At 42.2% G+C, this 24,189-nt stretch overlaps 1 protein-coding gene across 8 annotated transcripts in view; it reads right to left on the bottom strand.

Moving 5' to 3' along the window:
- Positions 1-24,189, bottom strand: part of LOC119647766 (WD repeat-containing protein 47) — a 92,619-nt gene that overhangs the window by 24,026 nt on the left and 44,404 nt on the right. Inside the window, exon 1 of one of the 8 annotated variants that reach the window (XM_038048895.1) lies at positions 9,987-10,768. The exons of the other annotated variants lie outside the window; for them this stretch is intronic. Within the exon in view, the coding sequence (XP_037904823.1) occupies positions 9,987-10,459 (473 nt within the window). The 5' untranslated portion in view covers positions 10,460-10,768. Of the gene's footprint in view, positions 1-9,986; positions 10,769-24,189 lie in introns of those variants that run through there. 8 annotated transcript variants of the gene reach the window in all.

Below are 24,189 nucleotides of genomic sequence, written 5' to 3'. Positions count from 1 at the left end.
TGTCTGTCTGATGTGCGAAACAGAATCAGACATTTGTCTGATGCAGAAAAAGATTCCATCTGAAACAAACATTTGACATTTATCTGACGAAGACATTTGGCTGTTTGGTGCCTGATGCCGACTAAGACATTTGTCTAACAAATGTTTGCCATTTGTTTGTACCAGAAAAAGATTTTATGTGATGCGTGAGACAGACACAGGCATTTATCTTCTACAGAAAAATATTTTGTGTGAAACAGACATTTGCCTGTCTGATGTCTGAAACATGCAGACATTTGTCTGCCTGTTGTCTGACATAAGTTAATAATAGTATAGTCAATATGTTAACCTTCCAAATGCACTAGGCAATATTCTGTCCTGTCGTTCCCAGTGAGTGTTAGCAAATCTTTCGTTTTGTGTCGGTCCCAGTGGAGGGGGGGACTCTCACGGACACTGCCGTACTCGTGATTGCTGACATGATACTGATTCTGGTTGATGAAATTACACACATTTATAATGGGAAGCTCAAATCTTGTGTTCTGCAGGTGGAAAATGCCAAAAGTAATGAGTCGTGGAGCAGGTGACAACAACGGTAGAAATGATCGGAAAAGGATCTTTGGATCCACAGACTGATTCCCAACTTGAAAAACTGAACACAATTCTTTACAAGACATAGGTTTAAATTTTAGAATTCATTTAACTGTATCTCAGAATACTCAAAGTAAGACTTATTCCATTCTTCCAGATTGAAGGACGAAAGGAAGAACCTGGAGGAGACTCATAGTACGGCTTAGCCAACTTCGGTTAAGGGAAGCAGAAGAAACGATTGCCATGCGCGAGGTAACTAAACCGAAGTCCACTTTGCGATGCAATATTTTGTGTTGTTATCGCGGGGCAGAGGACATGAGTTAGGAGGTAATTTTAGTGGGTGAAACTCCTATACGCAGGTAATACACATGTAAGTCATAATTCGAAGATTTACACCTCCGGATAAAAAGACAACTTACAACTTTATATTGAACACAGAGTAATGCGAATGTTCGTTGAGACATCGTTAGATGGATACGTGCCAACATAATTCACAGATTGATGCTAGTAGTTGTATAGTTGGTGAAAGTTCCCAAAAATCAATCATAGATGCTTCACCGCAAAGCATAATTGAAGGTCAACGAACTATTAGTTTATATGTGGTACTGGGTGCTTGTTGGTAAAATGGTAAAGATATACAATGAATTTGCTTCGTTCTTAAGTGCACTTTGTGAAAAAGTCCTGGAAAACTGACGTAGTATATTTGCGTTTCTGCAAAAAAATTAGTTAAACATTACTGGACCTATTGGGTATCATTATCCTCTGAGATTGGACCCAATTTCGAACAAAGCTTCCAAGTTTACTGGTGAAACTAGATTTAATTGGGTCATTGGAATTCTGTATCGTGCATGTACCTTACTCCCTTACTTGATGCGAATGAACATAAAAGAGGAACTAACATAATACATGCCAATTATTTTTGGACACATTGCTCCCAGGTTAAAGATGAGGCGGCATCTTGTTGCTTTTGTCCTGATCGAACACCTTCGGGGCAATGGAGATGCGTGCAAATAGGATAGTACGCCACGAATTATTTTTTTTATCGTGCCAACTGTCCTAGTGGCAATTTAGGGTGCGAGTTTGTTATTTGGCGATGCAATGGGGGGAGCCGTGGATGGTAGACGTTAGAATGCTTTCGTTTTGGCCAATTGAAATTGGGTTATAAAAAGAAAAGTGTTTTTAGATCATGGTTGCAGATGACACACTTTGAGCAGTTACTGCTCTTGGTAGTCCTTCCTAACCTGAATGCTCGAGGGTAAGGGTTTGCCATAGGTTTGATTCGAAGGAGAGTCAGAAGAACAAGGGTAAAAGGCAAATACGCTTTAGACAATATTAGCGATTTTGTGGCTAACGCGGATGCGGTTCCTATCTTTATATGCAACATTTGCTTGAGCATTGGCGTGATTGGTCAATGAAGTAAGCCAGGGGAAGTATATTTGTATCTTTTATGAAGGCGTGTGTGTGGTGGGGGAGAAGCTAAAGCTTCTGAGCACTCAGGCCGTGTTGACCCATTGTACTCGCCTAAGAAGGTGAGTTATATATTATAGAGTGGCACTAATAGCCCAACTAAACCAAAGTACGGAGAATTGGGTTGGATTAAAGCCTAAAGAGATTACCAATGATCTAATGTCAAGCACAAAAGCTTTGTTGTGTCTTAGAACCTGGACTTCTAGAATCTTCACTATCGTCAGAAATTCAGTATTAAGACAACAGTGAATCCACTGTTTTAGATCTGGGTCAATTTCCCCCTTTCAACACTTAAGTAAGGCAATGTTTGGAAGGTTTTCATATATCGTATGTGACTGGCTGTTCGTCCATGTAAAAAGTATCTGAAATATTGTTAAAAATTTCATGCAAGTAATGTGGCACGATACAATATATCCTATTCGTCATCCCTCTCGAAAGCCAATGTGAACCACTGTTTGAACAATGTTTATGACGAAGTTATTTGTACACCCATGAGGTGCTGACCAAATCCGCATACCCGAATCACTAGTAAAACGACGAATAGGTAAATTCATTAAAGACCAAAAAACTTAAATGTTTATTCGCCGCTTGTTGGGGAAATATGGTTGGCATGTCCGACTATGGCCGTTTACCGCTGGCTAAATACTAAATAGATGCGCTCAAATGATTTAGCGATACTCATCAACACACAACAGCTTTCTCTGTATGGTTTGACTGTGTTTGTGTTATATCCATAACTATGAGAATAATCCATCAACTTGTAGTTAACTGTTAGCTTTTCACTCTTTAGATCGTTAAGCAATTCAATCCGATGTAATGAGGCTTAAAACTAATGAATTAGGCATTGGCATACCGTCAAGGTTGGCTACTGATTCGAACAAAGAAGAGTGTCAACTTTGGGGTAGATCCCTTTCAGTTCGATCGGTCTTAAAAACGATAGGAAAAGCGTCAAGGCTTAGTGTTCTTAGATAAGTGGGATTGCGAATTCGTTACGGAGACATTTACATATTTTTGTTGCAGTTTCACCATCTCATTGCTACGTGACATTTACTTCTGTTTCCTACAACATTCCGCCTGATTGTTTTATATCTCCTTAATTATGTAAACTGATCTACATGAATGAATATTCCTAACAAAAGTTGCAGATTATATTTTGTTTTGTGAAACTGCCACACGACAGTTAATACTTCCGATGTATCTTTCGCGGATTCCGTTGAAATAGAAAAAGCTATGAAAGTGAAATTTTGAATATTTCTGTCACCTATGCAAATTATCAGTCGAATTTTTAAGTGGCATGGCGAGCTATGAATTATTCATGGTAGAGCAAAATTGGAAGTGAATTATCTGTTCGGTCGACACGGGATTAGCAACTTTTTGAGGATCTATTATCAGTTTTCGTTAAAAATACTTTTTTTGTTAAGAGCAGAATTTCAAGAGCAATAAGCACACAGGCTATGTTCAGGAATTTTCCGTTCTGTTTAATTCATATGAACAGATTCATGTTATGGCCTTCAATTACTTTAAATATATTTGTTATTGGAGATCCGGTTCATAAGTTAACAGGGATTTTAATAAATAGACTTGTACGTAACTGTTATAGAAAGTCACAATCTGCAAGTAGTTAGATTACTTCTGAAACCAGGCATTCGGCTCATCATAATATATCTCCACTGATTTAGTTGAACTAACGTTCCAATCTTGCGTGAAGTGGACAGTTATCTAAGTTGAAATAAGATTTCAACTAACAAACAAGACTCTTGAACTTAAACAAAGAAGGTCAGGAGTTACCACCATATAGATATTGTAAATAGGAGATGCTAGATAAACTAAATCATTTGACTTCAAGTAACTATTTTCAATTTTTGTAATTCTAAACTTCGAGATAGTGAAAGTATTGTCGGTGACTGGCCGTTATTTTCTTCCACTTTTCTCACATCACAATTCCCCATTGGAAAATGATGGCTTAAGGCTACCCAAAATTTGACCCATCTTTTGGCATCTTATTATGAATGGAAGTTTTGATACACTAGCATAGCCCTGGGATATATACCAAAGGCATGGAGACGAGCAAAAGTGGCCTGGTGGATCCTTTTCACCCTAAATCTTTCAGACCAATTTGCCTAACATCGTTCATACTCAAAACGGTGGAGAAGGCCGTAGAACTATATTAGAACTAAAGTTCTAAAGCGTAATCCCTACATCACTGTCAACACGCTTACCGAGCAGGACAGTCAATTGAAACTGCTCTGTATCAGCTGCCGGATATACTACGGGATGTCATAGAAACAAAAGCAATAGCACTGTGTGGGTTTTTGGATATCGAAGGAGCATTCGACAACACATCGCACACAGAGATATAAGATGCCATGAACCGCAAGGGAGTGGGAAACTCTCTGGCATTTTGGATGGGCAAAATGCTAGAAACCAAACAAATAGAAGTACCGGCAGGTACAAATTTTATTGCCATGAACGCTACTCAAGCTTGTCCACAGTGCGGGGTACTATCGCCGCTTATGTGGAGTATGGTAGTGGACGAACTCCTGGACGTGTTAACAAATACTGGAATACAAGTCCAGGGTTATGCGGACGACATTGCTTTAATCTGTAGGGGTAAATATGAAGATACCCTATGTGATAGAATCTAAACTGGACTAAGGGTTACTAGTGCCTGGTGCAGGAAGTTGGAACTGCGGGACAATCCAGCCAAAACCACCATAGTACCGTTCACTAGGAGACGTAAGCTTGATCACCTGAGTGCCATAAGGTTACATGACATGGAGGTGGAACGAGAAGCAGAGGTCAAATATTTGGGAATTACGCTAGAATAAACATTGTTCTGGAAGACACATGCCGGAAAGCCACGAGCAGCAAAAATTCTTTGGATATATACTGCAATAGTAAGGCCAATGATTACCTATGGAGCGGTGATCTGGGCAGAAAGAACCGAACTCAGCGCACAAGCTCCAAAGATTGGCTTGCAATAAGGAGATGCCCAACGGCATCTCTGGAGGTCCTTCTGGGATTAACCCCTCTCCATATGCACATACAGATGCAGGCCAGGAGGGCAATATTCAGGATGGCCGGAAGTATCATTGAGGAGGGGAAGGAAGATTGATATTCTTTCTAGGCGGTATCCCGAATTATTGATAACGAGGGATAACATGACAAAGAGGTTTCACTTTGGTAAGAAGTTTGAAACACGTTGGAGTAACAAGGCAGACTGGAGGAGCGTGGCTGTGACATACGGCTTAAAACAACAATTGATTACTTGGTACATTGACGGATCCCTCACAGCAGAGGGAGCGGGTGCTGGTATCATTGGTCCAAGGAAAATGTATTTCGAACCAATACGCAGGTACACTATCATATTCCAGGCGAGAATATACGCCATAGACAGATGTGCCTCCTTTAATATCCAAAGGAACTTCAGAGGGCAGAATATTGCTATTCTCACCGATAGTCAAACAACGATCAAGGCACTTAGGTCCAACCAGGTAAATTATAAACTGGTATGGGAATGCCAAGAGAGACTGAATACACTCGGTGCGTCCAAGAAGATCTGGATACTCTGGGTTCTAGGTTATGCTGGGTTGGAAAGCAACGAGGCAGCGGACGAACTATCCAAGAAGAGAGCAGGGACGCCTTTACACGGGCCAGAACCCTTCTGTGTAATCTGAAACAGTTTCATGGCAATGACACTAAGAAATGAAGAAGAGCGGTTGAGGGAACTATACTGGGCGGGCCTACCTGGGATGGAGCAGTCCGGGGTGTTTATTGGGGGATACGAACCCATGCGCACAAAGGATTGCTTAAAACTCACCAAAAAGAACCTCCGAATCATAGTAGGAATTCTGACTGGTCCCTGTTGGCTAAACTATCACCTAGGGAAGCTGGGGATATCTACGGACACCGCCTACAGGTTTTGTGCGGAGGATGATGAAACCTGTATACACGTCCTGGGACATTGTCTGGCACTTGTGCAAAGTAGGTCGAGCCATCTGGAAGAATACTTAATACCAGATGCAAAGTTGAAAGTTCTGGAAGTAGGGAATATACTAAAGTTCCTGACGATTATAGGCTTGATTGAGATATTATGATTAACAAGTACACCATCACCAACAAAAGGGGCACAACAGTTCTTTAAGGACGCAGTGCGACTTTCCCTTAACAGATGAAACTCTGCAATAAGCTGAGTACTTTCTGATAACTATGAGGAAAGATACAGACCAGTAGAACTGGAGGATGATAATTCACTTAATTGTCATTATGCATTACTATAATTGAAATTTTTATACGCTCTGCTCTCGCAAAATCACCATCCTTTTACCGAAAGCACCGTCTACTTCGTCGTCTCTTACCACAGATATTGCTGTTATAAACTTTTCAGGTTTGGTTTCCCTCGTCTATTCGGATCAACACAATCCCAGAGAAAAAAAGATTCAAGATTCTATGTTATAGGTGAGACCCCTAAACTCCCTAAATTTGTATATGGGGTTGGACTTGAGGCTCTGAAGTACTGCGTCATTTTCTTGTGCCTTGGCGATAGCCGGAAAGTCGACTGAGGCGGGGATGTTTACTTCGGAGATACGCGACAAAGCGTCAGCAACTATGTTGTCCTTAATGGACACGTGCTATATGTTTGAAGTGTACTAGGTTATGAAGCTCAGGTAACGAAGCTGACGAGGGGACGCTTTGTCGTGAACACTGTGAAAGGCCTGCTTTCTAGGGAGAAACGGAAGTATTTGATGCTCAAGTACGCGGCAAGCAGTTCTCGATCATAAGTACTGTAGTTCCGTTGAGCAGAGTTCAACTGCTTAGAGAAGAAACTCAACGGTTGCCAGATTTGATTCACCTTTTGGTGAAGATCGGCATCTACTGCGACGTCAGAGGTATCAACGAATACGGCTAGGGGTGCATCTTGTTGAGGGAATGAGAAGAGTGTAGCATCAACCAGCTGCTTTCGGGATTTTTCAAACGCCTGGACGGCCTCTTCGGACCACACAACCACTCGTGTGTCCTTAGTTTTGGAGGCAGACAAGTACGCGTTCAAAACAGACTGATGGTAGACGGCTTTGGGCAGGAAACGACAATAGAAGTTTAGCATGTCCAAGAACCTCCGCAGCTCTTTCACTGTCTTAGGACGCGGGAAGCTTAAAATTACTTGGATTCCTTCAGGGGTAATGCAGTGGCCGAGAAATCTCACCTGATTCTGGAGAGACTTGCATTTGTCCACGTTTAGGACTAGTCTGGCCCCAAGGAGACGTTGGAAAATGCGCTTGAGACGGGCCAAATGCTGGGACTCTGAGGAGGAAACGAACTTTTCGGGTTGAATCATACTCATCCATACGGATTAAGTGGCCCGCTCACCGCATCTTATTCAGCCGGATTTTATCCACAGCCAGACGGTCATGGTATTGCTCATAGATTTCATGGTGATCAAAGGGTAGTACAGATCACAGGGCGAAACGTGGATTAGTACCCAAGATGGTGAATAAAACCTGGGAAAAGGCTGCTGAATTAACACCAACAGCTCTACTACCAAACCCTATTTCAACTTCCACGTAGTGACCTCTGGGAGCTATTTCTTAACAAAAAGCTGCAGACGGAGAAAGATGAAGGCGAATCTGCCGCACCTAAAAACGGGACAAATTGTACCAATTGGTCCTCCAGGTTGGGTGTTGGATAAGGCTGTCAACCGTACATGGAAAACTACTTGTTATGAAGCCACACAAAGAGCTTCGGACTGACTTGAACTTATTGTGGAATCTAGGACTACAATTTGCTGTATGCAGAACAACTCTGCATCGGATAGACAATCTGCAATTTCCGGAAGTAGACCTTGCGTGCTTTAGTCATTTAAAAAGCGTATGTAATTATAGAAGAAGGATGAAGCAATACTAAGGTATATAACAAGGACTTCTGACTGAGATGCATTTTACACAAACGAGCCGAAAATTTCGTTTGTATCCAGAATTTTAAAGGAGACGATAATGTCAAATTAAGCATAATGACAATGAGTCGCGCAAAATTTGCTTTTGTGGATCACCCCAGGGCTCCCAAAATTTCACGCGTGTCTCCCATTGTTCAGTTGATTCATTGCCGTGGTAGGATTGGTTTATTGAGATCATCAGGCAACGTTATTCAATTTGAAGATAATGTCAGGGGAGAGATCCTGATATCAAAGAAAAGTATGTAGAGGATTCAAAAACCTTGAATCAGGGTTGCCTTGAGGAAAGCAATGATCAAGGATTTTTAAAAACATAAAATGCATGAAAGGGATGTGCATATCTTATTCGAACATCTGACTTCTGACGATATACTATAGTAGCCTGAATTTGATTAGACAATAGTAGTAAGGAAAGTGGTATGAAACTTAACCGGATTTTGACAATTGCTGTCGGTTTTCATCAGTAGTCCCTGCTATTTCACTATGAACAAGTTTTTATTTTCACAATGTTGGGACAATATCTAAATTTTCTATCCATCTACAAGTTCTATTGCAGTTCAAAAAGCTTTCCACGTAAAATGTGTATGACAATTGTTTGCGCTGACAGGAGGTAAAAAATCGTCTTCTTGGAACAAAGCAAACTTTTTATTAAAGCGCTATGTACACTAACAAAATTGACGATACTGAGGGGAGCTAAATCATCAGCTGATTCACTTATCGTTAAATTCTGGGAAACTGCCTGTTTCAAAAATACAAAGGACCTAAGGTTACTATCAATGTCGGGCTATCGCGATGTGTTTATTACCACACTTCGTCTCATACAAGAGTTTAAGATTCACGATAACAAAATCCAGGCTTATTGGTCAACTTGAGGCCATCGTGCCTGCAACCATAGCTTTCATACTATCGGACATGGTGCCTCAAGTGATTGAAAGTTAGTCAGATCATAGAATGTATTATTTAATGAAAAGTGAAAAAGCAATCAATCTCCACCCCCACTCCCAAGGTGGAAGCTCCCTATATTTGATGAATCCAGGCAGCTCTTAAATTGGTTACTTTCCAAGCTTAAACCGAAGAGTCTCACATATTTCGATTGAAGGGTCATTATTGCCCAAAAATTTGCAAGATGCTTAGCAATGCTGTAACAGCTGACGAGCATGTTGGGAAGGATGTATGGATGTGGTTGAAGAATATTGGTAGATTCCTTAGGGTCTTGCGAGTATCAATCTATCCATGGATCAACCATGTTCACTAGTGGACAATAGTGAAGGTAAAGAAGTATACAGAGGAAGGAACTCATCTTACCGACTATTTGCGACTCAGGACACAAGTAACTGTTTAGGGTCGAATTTCGGATGATCTGCGGACGGATATCTATAGATGAAAGAAGACACACCAGCCTGAGAGGACCCGAATGATATCACTATACTAGTTTTACGGGATATAAGAAGGAGTTACAATGAAAATAGGGAAAAATGGGCATATAGTGGTAGTTTAGAAAAAAGAGAATTAGCTAAACGCTGAAATCAGGATTGCTCAAGAGGCTACGGTATTTAGTAAAGGATATATTTTTGTATACTCCTTTGACACTACTCAAAGGATTGTAAGAGACATTGTAATCGGGATGAGTAAACTCTATTTTACCCAAGGGTTAACTGCTTTCTCCAGAGGCCTAAATTACTGATCTCAAAATATTTACTACACCTAAATGACTAAATATTCGCGGTAACTGGGTAGCTAAGCCCATTCCCACGCTACGCACTGTAACCAAGAAGTATTCGTTGCGAAAAATTTAGGTTAATTTTTCGATACGTTCAGTTAATTCGGAGGAAATGGAACAAATTAACAAGTGTGAAATGGCCTAGTGATTATCGACAGTTCCCAAATTAGAGCCATTTGCGAATTCGTTGAATATTCCATTGTGGTCCACCCTGTGCGCAAAAAAAGATACTACTTGCGCTGAACATATTAACCAGACAAACAGCATCAAATTACAAGATATTACCGAGCTATTTCGAACAGTTTGCTCTGATTCGTAGCTAAACGGGACGACCGTTGCATTTGCATATTTCTATAATGGCTTTGCACTTTGAGATCATTGTTACAATTGTTGCTATTGCTGCTGGAACAAATGCACTTTTGGGAAGGTTGCGACTGCGCTGAGTGTTTGCGATTACTATAATCCGTGACGTTCTTATTGTTGCTTTGTGGCCGCGAATGATGCGATGCCACTGATATAGGTGAGTAATAGGAATATTGTTTGGAATTCACTTTTGTCGACACATAATCCAAAGCATTGGTGGATTTCGACAGGTTGCTGTATCCCTTGCTGGCGCCGAGCTGATGAAAGTTATTCGAGCGAATGTATCTGCTGCTGTTGTTGTTGTTTGATTTAGAAAGCCATGGCCCTTGGTGTGACGAACTACTTTCTTTTGGATAGCCCCATGCTGGTTTCTTATCGTTTCCACTTCTTAACATTGCACTGATCTTTTGTTAAAACACATTTTTTGCATTCACTTCACTTTTATTTTTGCCCTTTTTGACTTGCAACTGCTTCGAGGGATTCACTGCGCGAATTCGCGAAACATAGCCCGCGATTTCTCAAAGATGAATACGCTAAAATTTTGAGTTGTTTCTTGGATTAAACAGCGCGAAGTCTGTCTGACGAACGAACAGACCGACATCTATTCAGAGAAGAAGAAAAGTTTCGATTCGAATCCGAATCTGAAAGTAAAGTAGAACAACGAATAAAAGATAAACGAGTCATCCGACTAAACGAAAAGTGGAAAGCAACAGATTTCTTCAAAGATACAGAAAAAAAATGTGTGTAGATAGTGTATTGAGTAGTCGTGGCGTTTACGTTTACTTGGCCGTTTTCGTCTATGTCTTCGCGCTCATAAGCCCATTTCTCATTTCTCCTCTTTTCCAGTAACCGAGTGGAGCTTAGGCTATGTTTCCGGTTTATGTTACGACGACCAGCAACTGTACTCTGTTTCCAGCAGCAATATAACAGCATTAACAGCTTTTCTTACGATGGTAGTTTCTTTTACTGCGAAAAACCTTTTTTAGTTGTAACGTGATATGAATGGTACTCAACCAATGCACCGCGGGAGAATTAACATAGTGCTAATTGTATTCTGTTGAAGACTAGAGGGGTTTTCACACTTTTTTGGTCTTGTTGTAGAATATTTTGCAAATGATGAGGAAATGTATACAAATAGCACTGGGTTCTCTTCAGGCTATATTTTAGAAACAAGATTCATTGCTAATATAACTAGAAACTCATTTTTTTTTTGGGGGATTGGGGTGGGCTAAGTCCGCATCCACTTGATGTCGGCCCGGACCAAATGGAGAGCAGCTTCCTCCCGCTCTTTATAATCCACGGACTTCTCTTTTTGAGTTAACACCCAAAGTCCAAAAATGAAAATGAAAGGAGGGACGAAGACGGCTACGGTTTCGTACCAGGGCAGAGGCAACTCATCAGACGAGGTTACGCTGCTCCCAGGCGCCGTCTGATGAGTTGCCTCTGCCCTGGTACGAAAGCGTAGCCTTCTTCGTCCCTCTTTTCATTTTAGAAAGTCAATTCAAGAGATTTAATTAACTGCTCCAACCAGAGGAGTATTTGATACATATTGTATGTTAGGTCCTTTTTCTCAAGATTATCCTTAAGATTTAGTTTTACCTTTCGACTATCTGCTCATGAGTGCTTTGAGTTTTTCGAATTCTTAGCGCGAATACACTTTACTGAAAAAAATCATTTTGCCCTTGACCAGAGTGGATTTGACTGTTTCTTGTACCTTTCGGTCTAATTCAGGAAAGTTAGTTGTAGTAGTGTTGGTCAAAGAGTAGTATAAGTCTCAGGGCGAAACGTGGATTGGTACCCAATGATAACCCCACACAATTTCATCGTAAGAATCCAAATTTGCAGCAATTTTCATATAGGGCATAATAATGGAAAGTTTGATGCAAATAAACGCTTTATTAAGAAAAAGTGCATCGCGAAATATCTTTATTATTTATATCAAAGCGAATAACCTGACATATTTGGTGTTTAGCTTTATTTTCAAAATCGATGTATTCTCCCTCAATGGCTACTGTTTCGTTTCATATTTCGAGCAGCGCCTAAATACTGGTCCGAAAAAAAAAAAATGGTTATCTTTGGAGATGATCCACTAATCGATATATCTTTTTACTCTTTTATTAGGACGGAAATGGTGGGTAATGATAGTAAAATGGAGTAACGCCCGGGAAATACAGTCATTTGGGTAGAACCTCCCACTCAACGTTTTCTAGTATACCGGGACTACTTTCGCAACAAGGGGTCAAAGCATTGCCGTACTGCATATCACTTCATCGTGTTTCTCGCTGCGTTGCTACAGTTTCCCTTTTAATGCTTTTTCATTTCACATCTGTCGATCCCGATGTAAAAGATCTGAGCGGAAATATGAACAGAATCCGAAAAACCCACAAAGGGGATCTCATGTTCGTGCTGAAAAGATCCAGCGTAGGCAAAACTGACCACTTTGGCACTGAAGTTAAAAACTCACTTGAGGAGAATGCCGCAGCGCGTATCCAAAAACATGAGATCTATTATACATACAATGTAAGGATCTAGATGAAGTGACATCGAAAGGAGAAATTTGTACTGCTCTGAAGGTACAATTCAACCTGGAAGAATTTTCCAAGGAGTCTGTTGTGGATTTGCGAAGAGCCCTATGGCGGTACTCAAATGGTCACAATACGAGTATCAGCGGAGACAGCGCAGAAGTTGTTGGCGACCGGGATAGTTCGGATTGGATGGATAGTCTGCCGTGTAAGAGAACAAACGTCACTAAAGACGTGCTTTAAATGCCTCATGTTTGGGCACTTTTTGAAGGCATGCACCAGCGGCATTGATCGATCCGATCGATGCAGAAATTGTGGGAATGAAGGCCATATTGCCAGGGAGTGCAATAGGGACCCCAAATGCCTATTGTGCGAAGTAAAAGAGGGACAGGATAATCGACATATTGTCGGAAGTGGTAAATGTCCGGAATTTAGGAAGGCGCTGACTGCAATGAGGAAATGAGGTTTATTCAAATAAACCTCAATCATTGCAGGGTCGCTCAGGATTGATTTGAGCGACCACGTTCGAATCTGAGATGGAAATCGCCATCATAAGTGAACCATACAGAAACCTTCATTGTGGCATATGGGTCACAGATTCGACTGGTGGAGCGGCGATATCGACTTGCAGTCAACAGGCCATACAATGTACTGCTTTGTGGGAGCGAACATAAGTAGTGTATATGTTTACAGCTGCTACGCCCCACCAAGTTTGACACTGTTTAAATTCGAGCAAATGTTTGATGAACTTGGTCTCGACGTATGGGGATAAGTCAAAAGGTGATTGTTGGTGATTTCAACGCTTGGGACCTTGAATAGGGTAGCACAGAAACAAATGCAAGTGGGCGCCGTTTATTAGAAGCTTTTGCGCAGATGGACATAGTTTTGGCTAACGCGCGGTTGGTGCATCAGCGAACGCTACACCCACAGCGATTACCAGGCAATCTTTTTTGAGGTATGTGTCGAGCAAACAGGACAAAGAACCATCATTCTCGAAACTGAGGAAGATTTCAGGCTAGTCTGCAAAAACTTTGGATAAGCAGATCTTCATAGAGGTGTAGTAAGATTAGCCTGGTAGAGTAGGCGCCTTTATAGAGGGTAGTAGAAGTAGTAGAAGACTAAACTAGTGGCGGAATGTCTAACTGACCAGCCTGCCACCGAGCCAGAAGAGCGGCTCAGAGGGCGGTAGATAGAGTCGATCAGGGACAAAAAGAGTGCGCCTATAAAGCAGCCCGCAAAACCTTCAAGTTAGCCATCTAGCTAGAAATGCTTTAAAGAGCTCTGCTCAGAAGCGGAGTGCTTATAGAACCGTGATGGGACGATTGAGAAGGGGTTCATCTCCGTAGATCACGTGTCCTACCCTCTTGTTGAAAGTCAACCAAGGGTTATTCCTTCAGCGAAAGGAGGGCACCGACACATTCCAGCCACCTCTGAATAAGACGGCAATTCCGCCAGTCATCAGAGACGACCCGCTGCAGATTTGTGGTAGAATAGGAGACAAAAAGCGCCGGGCCTGGATTAGTGTAGCTTTGTACTGATGAAGAGTGTAGTGACCGCGGCTTCGCGACGGGAACGGAATCTCATTCGCCTCTTTCTGAATTAATTTGCTCAAATAATGCATTCCATAATGTGCAATTACCTTAATGTTCGCCGCAGATTGCACATTTTTGAATGCATTCGGGCGAATTGACCTTGACAGAGGGGAATGATTTGCCGCATCCGTAGGCGCACGCGCATGTTGCTGCACTCTCGGAGTTCAACAGAGTTCAAAGCGAGCGTAGCGGCATGGGGACCGGTTCGTGGGTGGACAGCGGACCAACGGCCGGTGGGATTGGAAAAGAGGTCACACCTGGAACAGCCGTGAGGGCGACAATGTGGGGAACGATCTCCGAATTTCCCTTGAGCGAGAAAAGTCCTGAACCGATTTTCACTTGTGCTCTTTCAGCGGAACAGCCAGTGATTTTAGGAGTGAGAATTTCGTTCTTTTGGCAAAAATTGGAGTTTTATAGTGCGAGAAGCGTTGACGGGGGAATAAAAATTTAAATAAATTTGTGGAATTTGAGTTTGTTGTTAGAGTGAGTGTTTTGCGATTTGTAGTGCCAAGCGAACACGATTTCAGATCGCCAGATTTCTCGAGGAAAGTAGTGTAACTAATTAAAGATACCACTGTATGAGGTACTAGTGAGTCGAAGGACTCCTGAGAAGGCTGTAAGTCACCAAATATAATACCTGGCACATCACAAGCCTGCTATAAAATCATCAATTAGTTTTATTAAATCTGAGTTGTGTAAGTCGCAACCAAAAGCGCAGCGCACTGCAATGTTTAAAGAGTTGGAGCTGGTCGTTAGCGTCGCCAGTGCTTAATCATCATCCCCTTGCAATTGAGGCGATCGAGCGTGATGAACGTTTTGCTTCTTTTTGGGTATTGGACAGACGAAATTCACTTTCATTTGGGAGACAGACAGCAAACACTATCCTTCAGTTTAGTGCATTTTTTTCGACTAGCTGTTGTTGTACGGCGCTTTATTCAGTCCATTCCGGCCCATCCCAGATATGATATCAAAATCATACTTGGGGATTTTAACAGCCAAGTAGGGAAGGAGCCCGTATTCAGGCGATACGTTGGCTCCCATAGCTTACACGAAAAAACAAATGATAACGGACTGCGGAATATGTCCCAGATATGATATCAAAATCATACTTGGGGATTTTAACAGCCAAGTAGGGAAGGAGCCCGTATTCAGGCGATACGTTGGCTCCCATAGCTTACACGAAAAAACAAATGATAACGGACTGCGGACTATTCAATTAGCAGGGTCACACGAAATGGTTGTTGGAAGTACCTGGTTTGCGCGGAAAGCGGTCCACAAACATACGTGGGCCTCTCCAGACGGGACCACTTTCAACCAAATTGACCACGTGTTCATCGAACGCCGCCACCTCTCAGCATTGATGAATGTCAGAACATATAGGGGGGCCAATATAGACTCGGATCACTATCTCGTTGGCATGGTGCTCCGAGCTCGAATAACAATACCACCTAGAATCCCCTCTGACAATCAGGTGAGAGTGAACACTGAAGCCATCCACAACACAACCCTCCGCGACACCTATAAGAGGGAAATGGATGCCGCAATAACCGCAGTCAATAGAGGACCTGGAGATGAAGCATCAACTAATGATCTTCACAACCACCTGAAGAACGTTATCATGGATACGGCCACAAATATACTTGGCCCCAGCCGCAAAAGGAGTCGGAACGGCTGGTTTGACGATGAATGTAAGCTAGCAACGGAACGGAAGAATGCCGCATACCGAGTAATGTTGCATTCTCAAAGAACGCGGGCACGCGCAGAGACTTATCACGAACTCCGTCGAGCGGAGAAGCGACTTCACAGACGGAAAAAGGAAGCCTGGGAGAACCAACAAGTCTGTGAACTAGAAAAGTACAGGGAGCAACCGCACCAGGCGCGCAAGTTTTACCAACAAGTCAGCAGGATGAAGCCTTATACACCTCGATGCTCATCCTGCCGAGACAAAGAGGGAAATCTGATTTCCGACAGAATGGGCATATTAGAGCGATGGGTTGAGTACTTTGATGAGCTACTGAACAACCAGAACATCGGCGAGTTGGAGGTCCCGCCAACTGAAGACGACGGACAAATACTGCCACCACCAAGTTTAGGAGAAACAGTCCGTGCAATTCATCGGCTAAAAAATCATAAGTCGCCAGGAGCCGATGGAATTACAGCCGAATTGGTTAAATATGGAGGCGACCAGTTACACCAAGTGGTTCATCAACTTGTGCTCAAGGTATGGGACAGCGAATCAATGCCTGACGATTGGCAGCGAGGCATAATCTGTCTCATACATAAAAAGGGAGATATCACACAGTGCAGCAATTATAGAGGTATCACGTTGCTGAGTACCATCTATAAGATATTCTTCACTATCTTGCTAGGCCGGATAGCCCCATACGCCCAGAACATCATTGGCCCATACCAAAGAGGCTTCACTCCAGGCAAATCAGCAACAGATCAGATTTTCTCTCTGCGGCAGGCGATGGAAAAACTGTTGGAATATGGACAACAGTTGCACCATCTGTTCATCGACTTTAAAGCCGCCTATGATAGCATAGCCAGGGTAAAACTGTACACGGCCATGAGAGAATTCGGTATCCCGACGAAATTAATAAGACTGACTAGGCTGACCCTGACCAATGTGCGAGGCCAGATAAAAGCAGCAGGATCACTCTCAAGACCATTCGACATCAACAACGGTCTACGACAAGGGGATGCGCTATCATGCGTCCTCTTTAACCTGGCCCTCGAGAAAGTGATCCGTGATGCTGAGGTGAATGCAAGAGGTACGATCCTCTTCAAGTCCACCCAACTACTGGCCTATGCTGACGATATCGACATCATGGGAAGAACCACCCGAGACGTTCAAACTGCCTTCATCCAGATCGAGCAGGCGGCGCGAGATCTTGGGCTGCACATCAATGAAGGCAAGACAAAATACATGGTGGCAACGTCAGCACCGAAGACGAATCAACCAACAACATCAAACCGCACTGGTCAAACACAAGCACGAACAAGAATAAGGATAGGGTAATACAACTTTGAGACCGTTGACAATTTCTCCTATCTAGGGTCGAAAATCACAACCGATAACAACTACGATGATGAAATCCGCGCACGGTTGTTGTCAGCCAACAGAGCCTATTTCAGCTTACAAAGACTGTTCCGCTCGAAACGTCTCACCATAGGGTCAAAGCTCTTACTGTACAAGACTATGATCTTGCCAGTCCTCATGTATTCCTCGGAAACTTGGGTTCTTAGCAAGAAAAATTGCGAACTCTTGGCCGCGTTCGAGAGAAGAATCCTCCGAAGAATTTTTGGCCCCCTACATGAGGATGGACGATTCCGTAGCCTACACAATGACGAAATCTATGAGCGATACCATGACCGTCCGGTTGTGGATAAAATCCGGCTCAATAGGTTACGGTGGGCGGGTCACTTAATCCGTATGGATGAAGATGATCCCACCCGGAAAGTCTATAAGGGCAATATCTATGGTAGGAAAAGAAGACGAGGCAGACCCTGCCTAAGATGGAGCGATGGCGTGGGCCAGGACGCCAGACAGCTTTTAGGGATATCGAATTGGTGGACCTCGGCGCAAAACCGGGATGTCTGGAGTTCCTTATTAAGGCAGGCCTAGACCGGATACCGGTTGTTGCGCCGTTGATGATGATGATGATTCCGGCCCATCCAACAGCCCGTTCATCGAAGTCGATTTAAGGAAAATATCCTTTTTCGTAGCGACCTGTTTGCGTGGTTCATTGCTAATCGTACGTAACGCAACGCATCGAAAACCAGCCCCAGAAGAAACCATGATCGGGACTGTGATCCGCCGTGGATCTTCCCTCTCGATCGCGGCACTCGGGTCCGGAGACTTACGGCTCCATGCGCCAAAGCGCTCAAAGGACCCCCCCCCCCGCCATTTCCCAGCCTGGCTAGCACAGACGCGTGCAAGAACGTGTCAACCGAGCACTTTGATGGAGCTTCAGTCTTTGCGGGCGGATCTTCATGGTCAATTTCGCCAATTTTTTAGGTTCCTGGGATAGCTCTTCACTCTAGGTCGTTTTCGGCCACTTAGGATGATCGTCTGAACCTCCTATTTCCTCAAGGTTCATTACAAAGTAGGTACCTTAGATGTGATTGGTTTAGCCTATGCCAAAATCGAGTTCGAACAGCGAAACCATTTTGTAACCACTGTTGGCCATTCTATTTACACAATTGCACTCACTGAGAGCCATCCCACTGAAAAGGGGGGCTAAGAAAAACTCATCCAAAGCTAAGCAAAACGCATGGAAAGTGAACCGGTTCCTTTCGCGCTACAAGCATGATTCCACTATGAAAGAAATAGCAAATACGCGTTGAATACATTCCAAAGATAATTTTCTTTTTAATCGCGTTCATAATAAAAGGCTTCATCTCTCATCATACGGTATCGTTCACTATCGCCGTGCACACGGCCTTAATTAGCCGTTTAAATAATGACACTATCGTAGCGTGACCCACAGAAATCATAACATTACGCGAATCCACGCTATGAGTATGTTCACGGTAAACTGAGTCAAGAGATTCAAGGTAACATTCATGGTTTACATACTCGCCATGTTATTACCAATGTAGATGCGTTAGCAGCTCTTTACTATGCTGCACGGGTTTCGTCCATAAAAGTAGAATGGCTGGTATTTTCGGTGTTATTTGAATAATAAGGTCAGAAAAAATTGATTATTGTTTGAATGAAGAATGAATGAATGACCGGTAGTAGCCAACAGAAAGGCTTTCAAAAATTTAGATGCAGCGGGAACAACGTGATTTGTGGCTTTTATGAGACTTTTGTGATATTTCCCACTTGGAATTTAACGTGCACATACCGTGTGTAGTGTTACATGAAATGTAGGCTTTCGTTGTTTTCTTGATGAGAACGAAGATGGATGGAAGATGAGGAGCAGCGCTGCTTTCCAATAGCAAGTTAAATTATCCGAAACGATACCTCGGGAGAATGCTAATGTTCTCTTCATACCCTTTGTTCCTCATTTGAAGGCTAATAACAAAGACGGTTACTTTGATGGCATTCAAACGGTCTCTGGGTGTTGTCTTCTTGATTAGCTTCCCCATTTTCTATCTACGCTTAGTTAAGTAATTACACGCATCCACGGAAAATATTAAAATTAACAGTGGACTGTGAGGAATAATTGAAAGCTATTATGCTTTGATTAAAACACATTTATAAAAAAATAATAACCTTTCATATTAGTTATGAAAAATCTGTTAGCGAACTAAGTAACGACTAACAATTGTTGTGTAATTGTACCGATAACTTTTTGATGGAAGATGAACTGGTGTGAAACTGCTTTGCTATGAATGCCTATCTGGGATATAGCGCGTTAAACACACCGACATCGTGATGTGTGCTTCGGCCTCCCCAATACTTTCCGAGAAGCTTGCGCCCTTTATTCATTGTTCTGTACCATGAAGTTGTAGAGCAACCCATTCGCCAGTTATCCTGGGATAGTGTTCTTGCTAGCGAGAAGAAAACTTGTCGCCGACTCTGCACTTAAAACTCATCCAAAATTTCAAAATAAGTCAACTATAACACGACATACTATTCTGGGACCACAACTTTCAAAGCACATTTTTCAACCTCTGATAAAATAAAATGGTAATCTTGTCCCTGTAGCATTCCCAGCAGACCATTCCATTAGCCTCACTCTCGCCAAAAGGAGTAAATTAATGATACTAACATACTTCACCATTCTAGATTGTTATAGGTTACACTAAAACTTTTTTATGACTTCCACCAAACTTTCCAAAATCGTGACCTATATTAGCGCAAATCTGACACAATTCTAGGAAAAATTAAGGAGAAGGAGATGGTAATAAATTTACAAAATATAATAGTAGGCTATTATTCACTAGATTTTTTTGTTAGGTAGTATTTGAGAGTGGGCTATTGATTAAAATGAACACTTTCCAGGGGAATTTCCAATAATAGTAGTAGCTTTCACCCTTTGCTTGAAGGAGGGAAAATTTCCGAAGTAGTGGAATACTCAATAGCTTATGCTTATTTCTAAGAGAGGCGAAACCCTGGGTGGGGTGATGGGATATGCGGACGACATAGCGGCAGTGATTTCTGTAAAACAAGGTAGATGTGGAATAGACAACGTCTGCGTAGAAATAGCAGGAAGGTGGTTTCACAGAAGATTGTTGGCAAGGTAGAGCGTCGGAATCTGCTAAGAGTTGCAAGTGCTTATAGGACGACTTAGAAAGACGCAGTGTGAATAGTGGTCGATATGATTCCGATTAGCATCCTCGCGGCAAGGATGAAACTGTGGTACGAAGCCAGAGAACCAGAATAACGCCATCTTGGCTTTCTGATAAAGGAGATGGAATACATTGCAGGCTGATCCCAAAGATCGAGCCCTGCTTGATTGAGTTCATCATTGAGCACGGCGGATGCAGGAGCTATTTACATGGCATAGGGCGTGAAGACAGTCATTTTTTTTGTGAAATGCGTGCGAATGTTAAGAAGAGTCCAGAGCAAGTAACGTTCCACTGCGGGAAATTTATGGGGGAGAGAGAAGAATGGTGCTCGGCTTGAGCGGTGTATTGAGGGCGGAAACGCTAATCACAGAAATTCGAAACTCGAAAGAAGTATAGAATGCAATGAAAAGACAGCATTCAGCAATCAGTTGAGGGAGGCAATAGTCACGGGCCACAATAGAATACAAAACTTCGGAAATACTAAATTCAGCTCTCCTACTAAATGTTATCTTTATCTTAACGCCGTAAAATCTGCAAAAAATATTCCAACCGATCCTCTTGTTCAGTTGTTTACAAAAAAATTCACTGGGCACTGTAGTTTTTCTAGAGAAGAGCGACCATACCATATAAGTATTATAGTTGCAATTCAGTAAGCCAGAGTCTTGCCTTGGAAAATATAAGCAAACTGGCTGTCCAATCTGAACCTGTGAGATAGATCTCAAAACATCACCTCATACCGCCTATGCCTCGTCAGAGGAGATTGCAGAGTCGGGGAAGAACACCTTTTATGAGGAAGCGGAATGAACCCCGACGTTTGCCTTAGCGGACATGAAAATCATGCTAAAGTGAAATAGAGAGGAAGCCCGTATTCAGTCGCACGAATATTGCATGAGAATTCCAATGGCAACCAATTGTGGATCATTGAACAAGCAGCAACACACAAAATGGTCGTTGAAGTTATTTGGTTTTCTACGGAAAGAGAGTAACACTACTAGGTCGCCTGATATAGGCTAACTTTGGCCAATGTGGAAGGCCAAATAAAAGCAGAAGGATCATGTACTCTTTCTAATCTGTCTCTAGAAACAATGATCTGAATTGATGAGGTAAGTATCGGAAGCCCAATGCGTTTCAAATCCACCAAGTTGTTGGTCTATGCTGACGATATTGACATAATCGGAAGAACAGGAGATATGCGGTTGAAATGCCGAAGCTCATACTATGCAATATATTCTTTGGAGACGTGGGTTCTCAGCAAGTAAAATGACGAACTATTAGTCCCGCTCAAGAGGAGAATCCTCCGAGGATTTGAGGCCTTCTGAAGGCGAATCATAGATATCGTGGCCAACAGAACATCAGTTTCTATGAGCAGCTCAAATGCTGCGATCACCAAATAATCTAATCTGTATGGAGGAAGATGATTCAGTTCGGAAAGATTATCGGAGCAATCTATATGGAAAAAAAGACTTGATAGGACTCAGGTGGAGCGATGATATGGGTCAGGACCTCAGGCAATTGTTAAGGATATTGAATTAGTGAAGGCCTAAACTGTACACGGGATCATGCGCTGTGTACATGAATATTTTCTAGCTCGAACTGTAAAAAGTGTCATTGCTGGTGGTATTTCTTTTTCGTATTTTCAAAAAGCGGCTCAAAAAAAAAAAAAGGAATAGCAAGTATCATTGCTTGACCTTGGAGAAGCATCAACATACAATGCAAAGCGAGAAAACCACGGACACAGAGTCCTCATTTATCACCTTCGTAAATCCGGTGATACAGTCTATATATGGTTGCCATAAGCCCCTATAGGCGCCAACCATACATACAGCCGCCCCTGTTAATCCCTGGCGACGTGCTTTAACTCACCCCACAATTTTCCGAGCACCACCGTTCTATCCCATGTATGTAGTTACAGCGCGAACTTTTCCCGCGCACGACTTACTCATCTGGCCGCAAGGGAAGTAAGGCTTTTGGAAAATTTTTGAATAATAATATTGCAGAGGTATCCTCCAAAATAAAAGTTAAAATTGGGGAATTTAGTATTTTGACTTTTATTTGGCAGATTTAATATTTTAAAGCTCTTGTCAATGTTTCCTGATATGGAGTTTGAACGAATGATCGAATGAGAATTTGAACTCTGATGATGAATGATATTGTAATGGTAATGGCTTAAGTGAATTTTTTCGGTAATCAATCGACCATCCTGAGTGGTCCGACGGGAAAGATGTCCAAAAAATCTAAAAATTTGGCTAAATTTACCACAAAGCTCCATCCGCAAATACTGAAGTTCTACCGAAGAGTATCGTCGACACACCCTTTCTTGCCTTTTTGGTAGCTAGGCTCAGTAATGAGGGAGGGGTGGGGGAATCCTTTGGACACTACAGCCCCCCACCAATCATTCTACAAAAGGTCACGTGTTCTTATACCGATGCATAAAAAAATAATAAGGGACCAACCGGGCGCGTGGAGCTGGAAAATTCCAGACCTGAGTGTCGCGATCAAGAAGGAATATTCATGACGAATCACATTCTCAATCGATGCTTTCATTGCCTTAAATGTTCAAGAGGTGCGACCTTTGGGGTTCCCACCATGACTTGGCATACTCAGGACATAATATTGAAGGATACCCATGTTTTTGACAAGCGAATTATTTTTTAATACTTTCGTATCACCAGCTACTATCATACATAATATGTCGTTAACTTCAAATACATAATTACAACTATGTACATACATGGGAAGCCTCCAACCCGAATCGTCTAGCAACATGGTTTTCACGCCATTGATGACCCGCTTTAGTTGTTTCTCCTGCAAGGATTCATATACGTACCTAGCTGATACGCAGGCATTATTTATGCACTGCATAAATAATGCCTGAATCCACTGGCGGTTCCATTGTTTGTTTTTCATTGAAAGATATTGAAAGACTACGGAGTCCCTCACCGGGAGCATGCCTCTAAAAGTTTTTAGAGAGTGCAGCAGTTGCTGCCAAGTTTAAAGAAAGCAAGTCTTCGACCAGGATTCACAAATATACGATCCCATTCGGTTCAGTTCAGATCGCTGACGACAAGTGAAAAATGGTGTTTAGCATTTAGTTCGGCATCTATTCGGCACCTAACTAAAACCGTATAGAACCGAATGCTCCCACAACACAAATAGGTTTTATCAGATTTGAATACAGTTTGAATTCGTGTGCAGGGAACAAAAAGCAATCAAGGCTTTCACGCAAGCACGGTTTAGTTTGAATTTTGATCTCACAATCAGTGGATTTAAATCATAAGTTGTTAAAAGTTGTCAGCTTCTATTTGGGTGAAATGAGCTGTTTGTCGAATGGAATGGTGTGAAAGATTTTTTAGATTTCCACAGAAAACAAGCTGAATGGAATGGAGCCGTATATGTGTGAAACTAGCCTAACGGTCTTGTTCGGTTCCAAGCACATTAATTCGATTTCATCTTCTGCTTCCCATTTACTTTTCCTTTTATCTGCTAAGGCGTACCCTTCGGAGCATTACTTGCTGCCTGCTCTAGATCTCTTTAAATCACCTAATACTGTAGGTCTTATAAGGTCAATATCAAATATTGGAATGATTTCTTGATTATAAGATTTGATATTTTATCTTTTAGTAGTACCTTGTTCATCGGTTTCAGGAATATTGTGCTTATAAACTCAATATTCGCGCGTAAATAATATTACACACTCTATTTCACTACGCAGCTCTCACAGAAAATCAGAAGAACCAGCCATACCACAGAATTTTTGTTGAAACCTTC

The sequence above is a fragment of the Hermetia illucens genome, chromosome 2, assembly GCF_905115235.1.
Source record: "Hermetia illucens chromosome 2, iHerIll2.2.curated.20191125, whole genome shotgun sequence".
Classification (NCBI taxonomy): Eukaryota; Metazoa; Arthropoda; class Insecta; order Diptera; family Stratiomyidae; genus Hermetia; species Hermetia illucens.
Note: the sequence above shows the minus strand (reverse complement) of the source record. Positions and strands in the feature narration are given on the sequence as shown.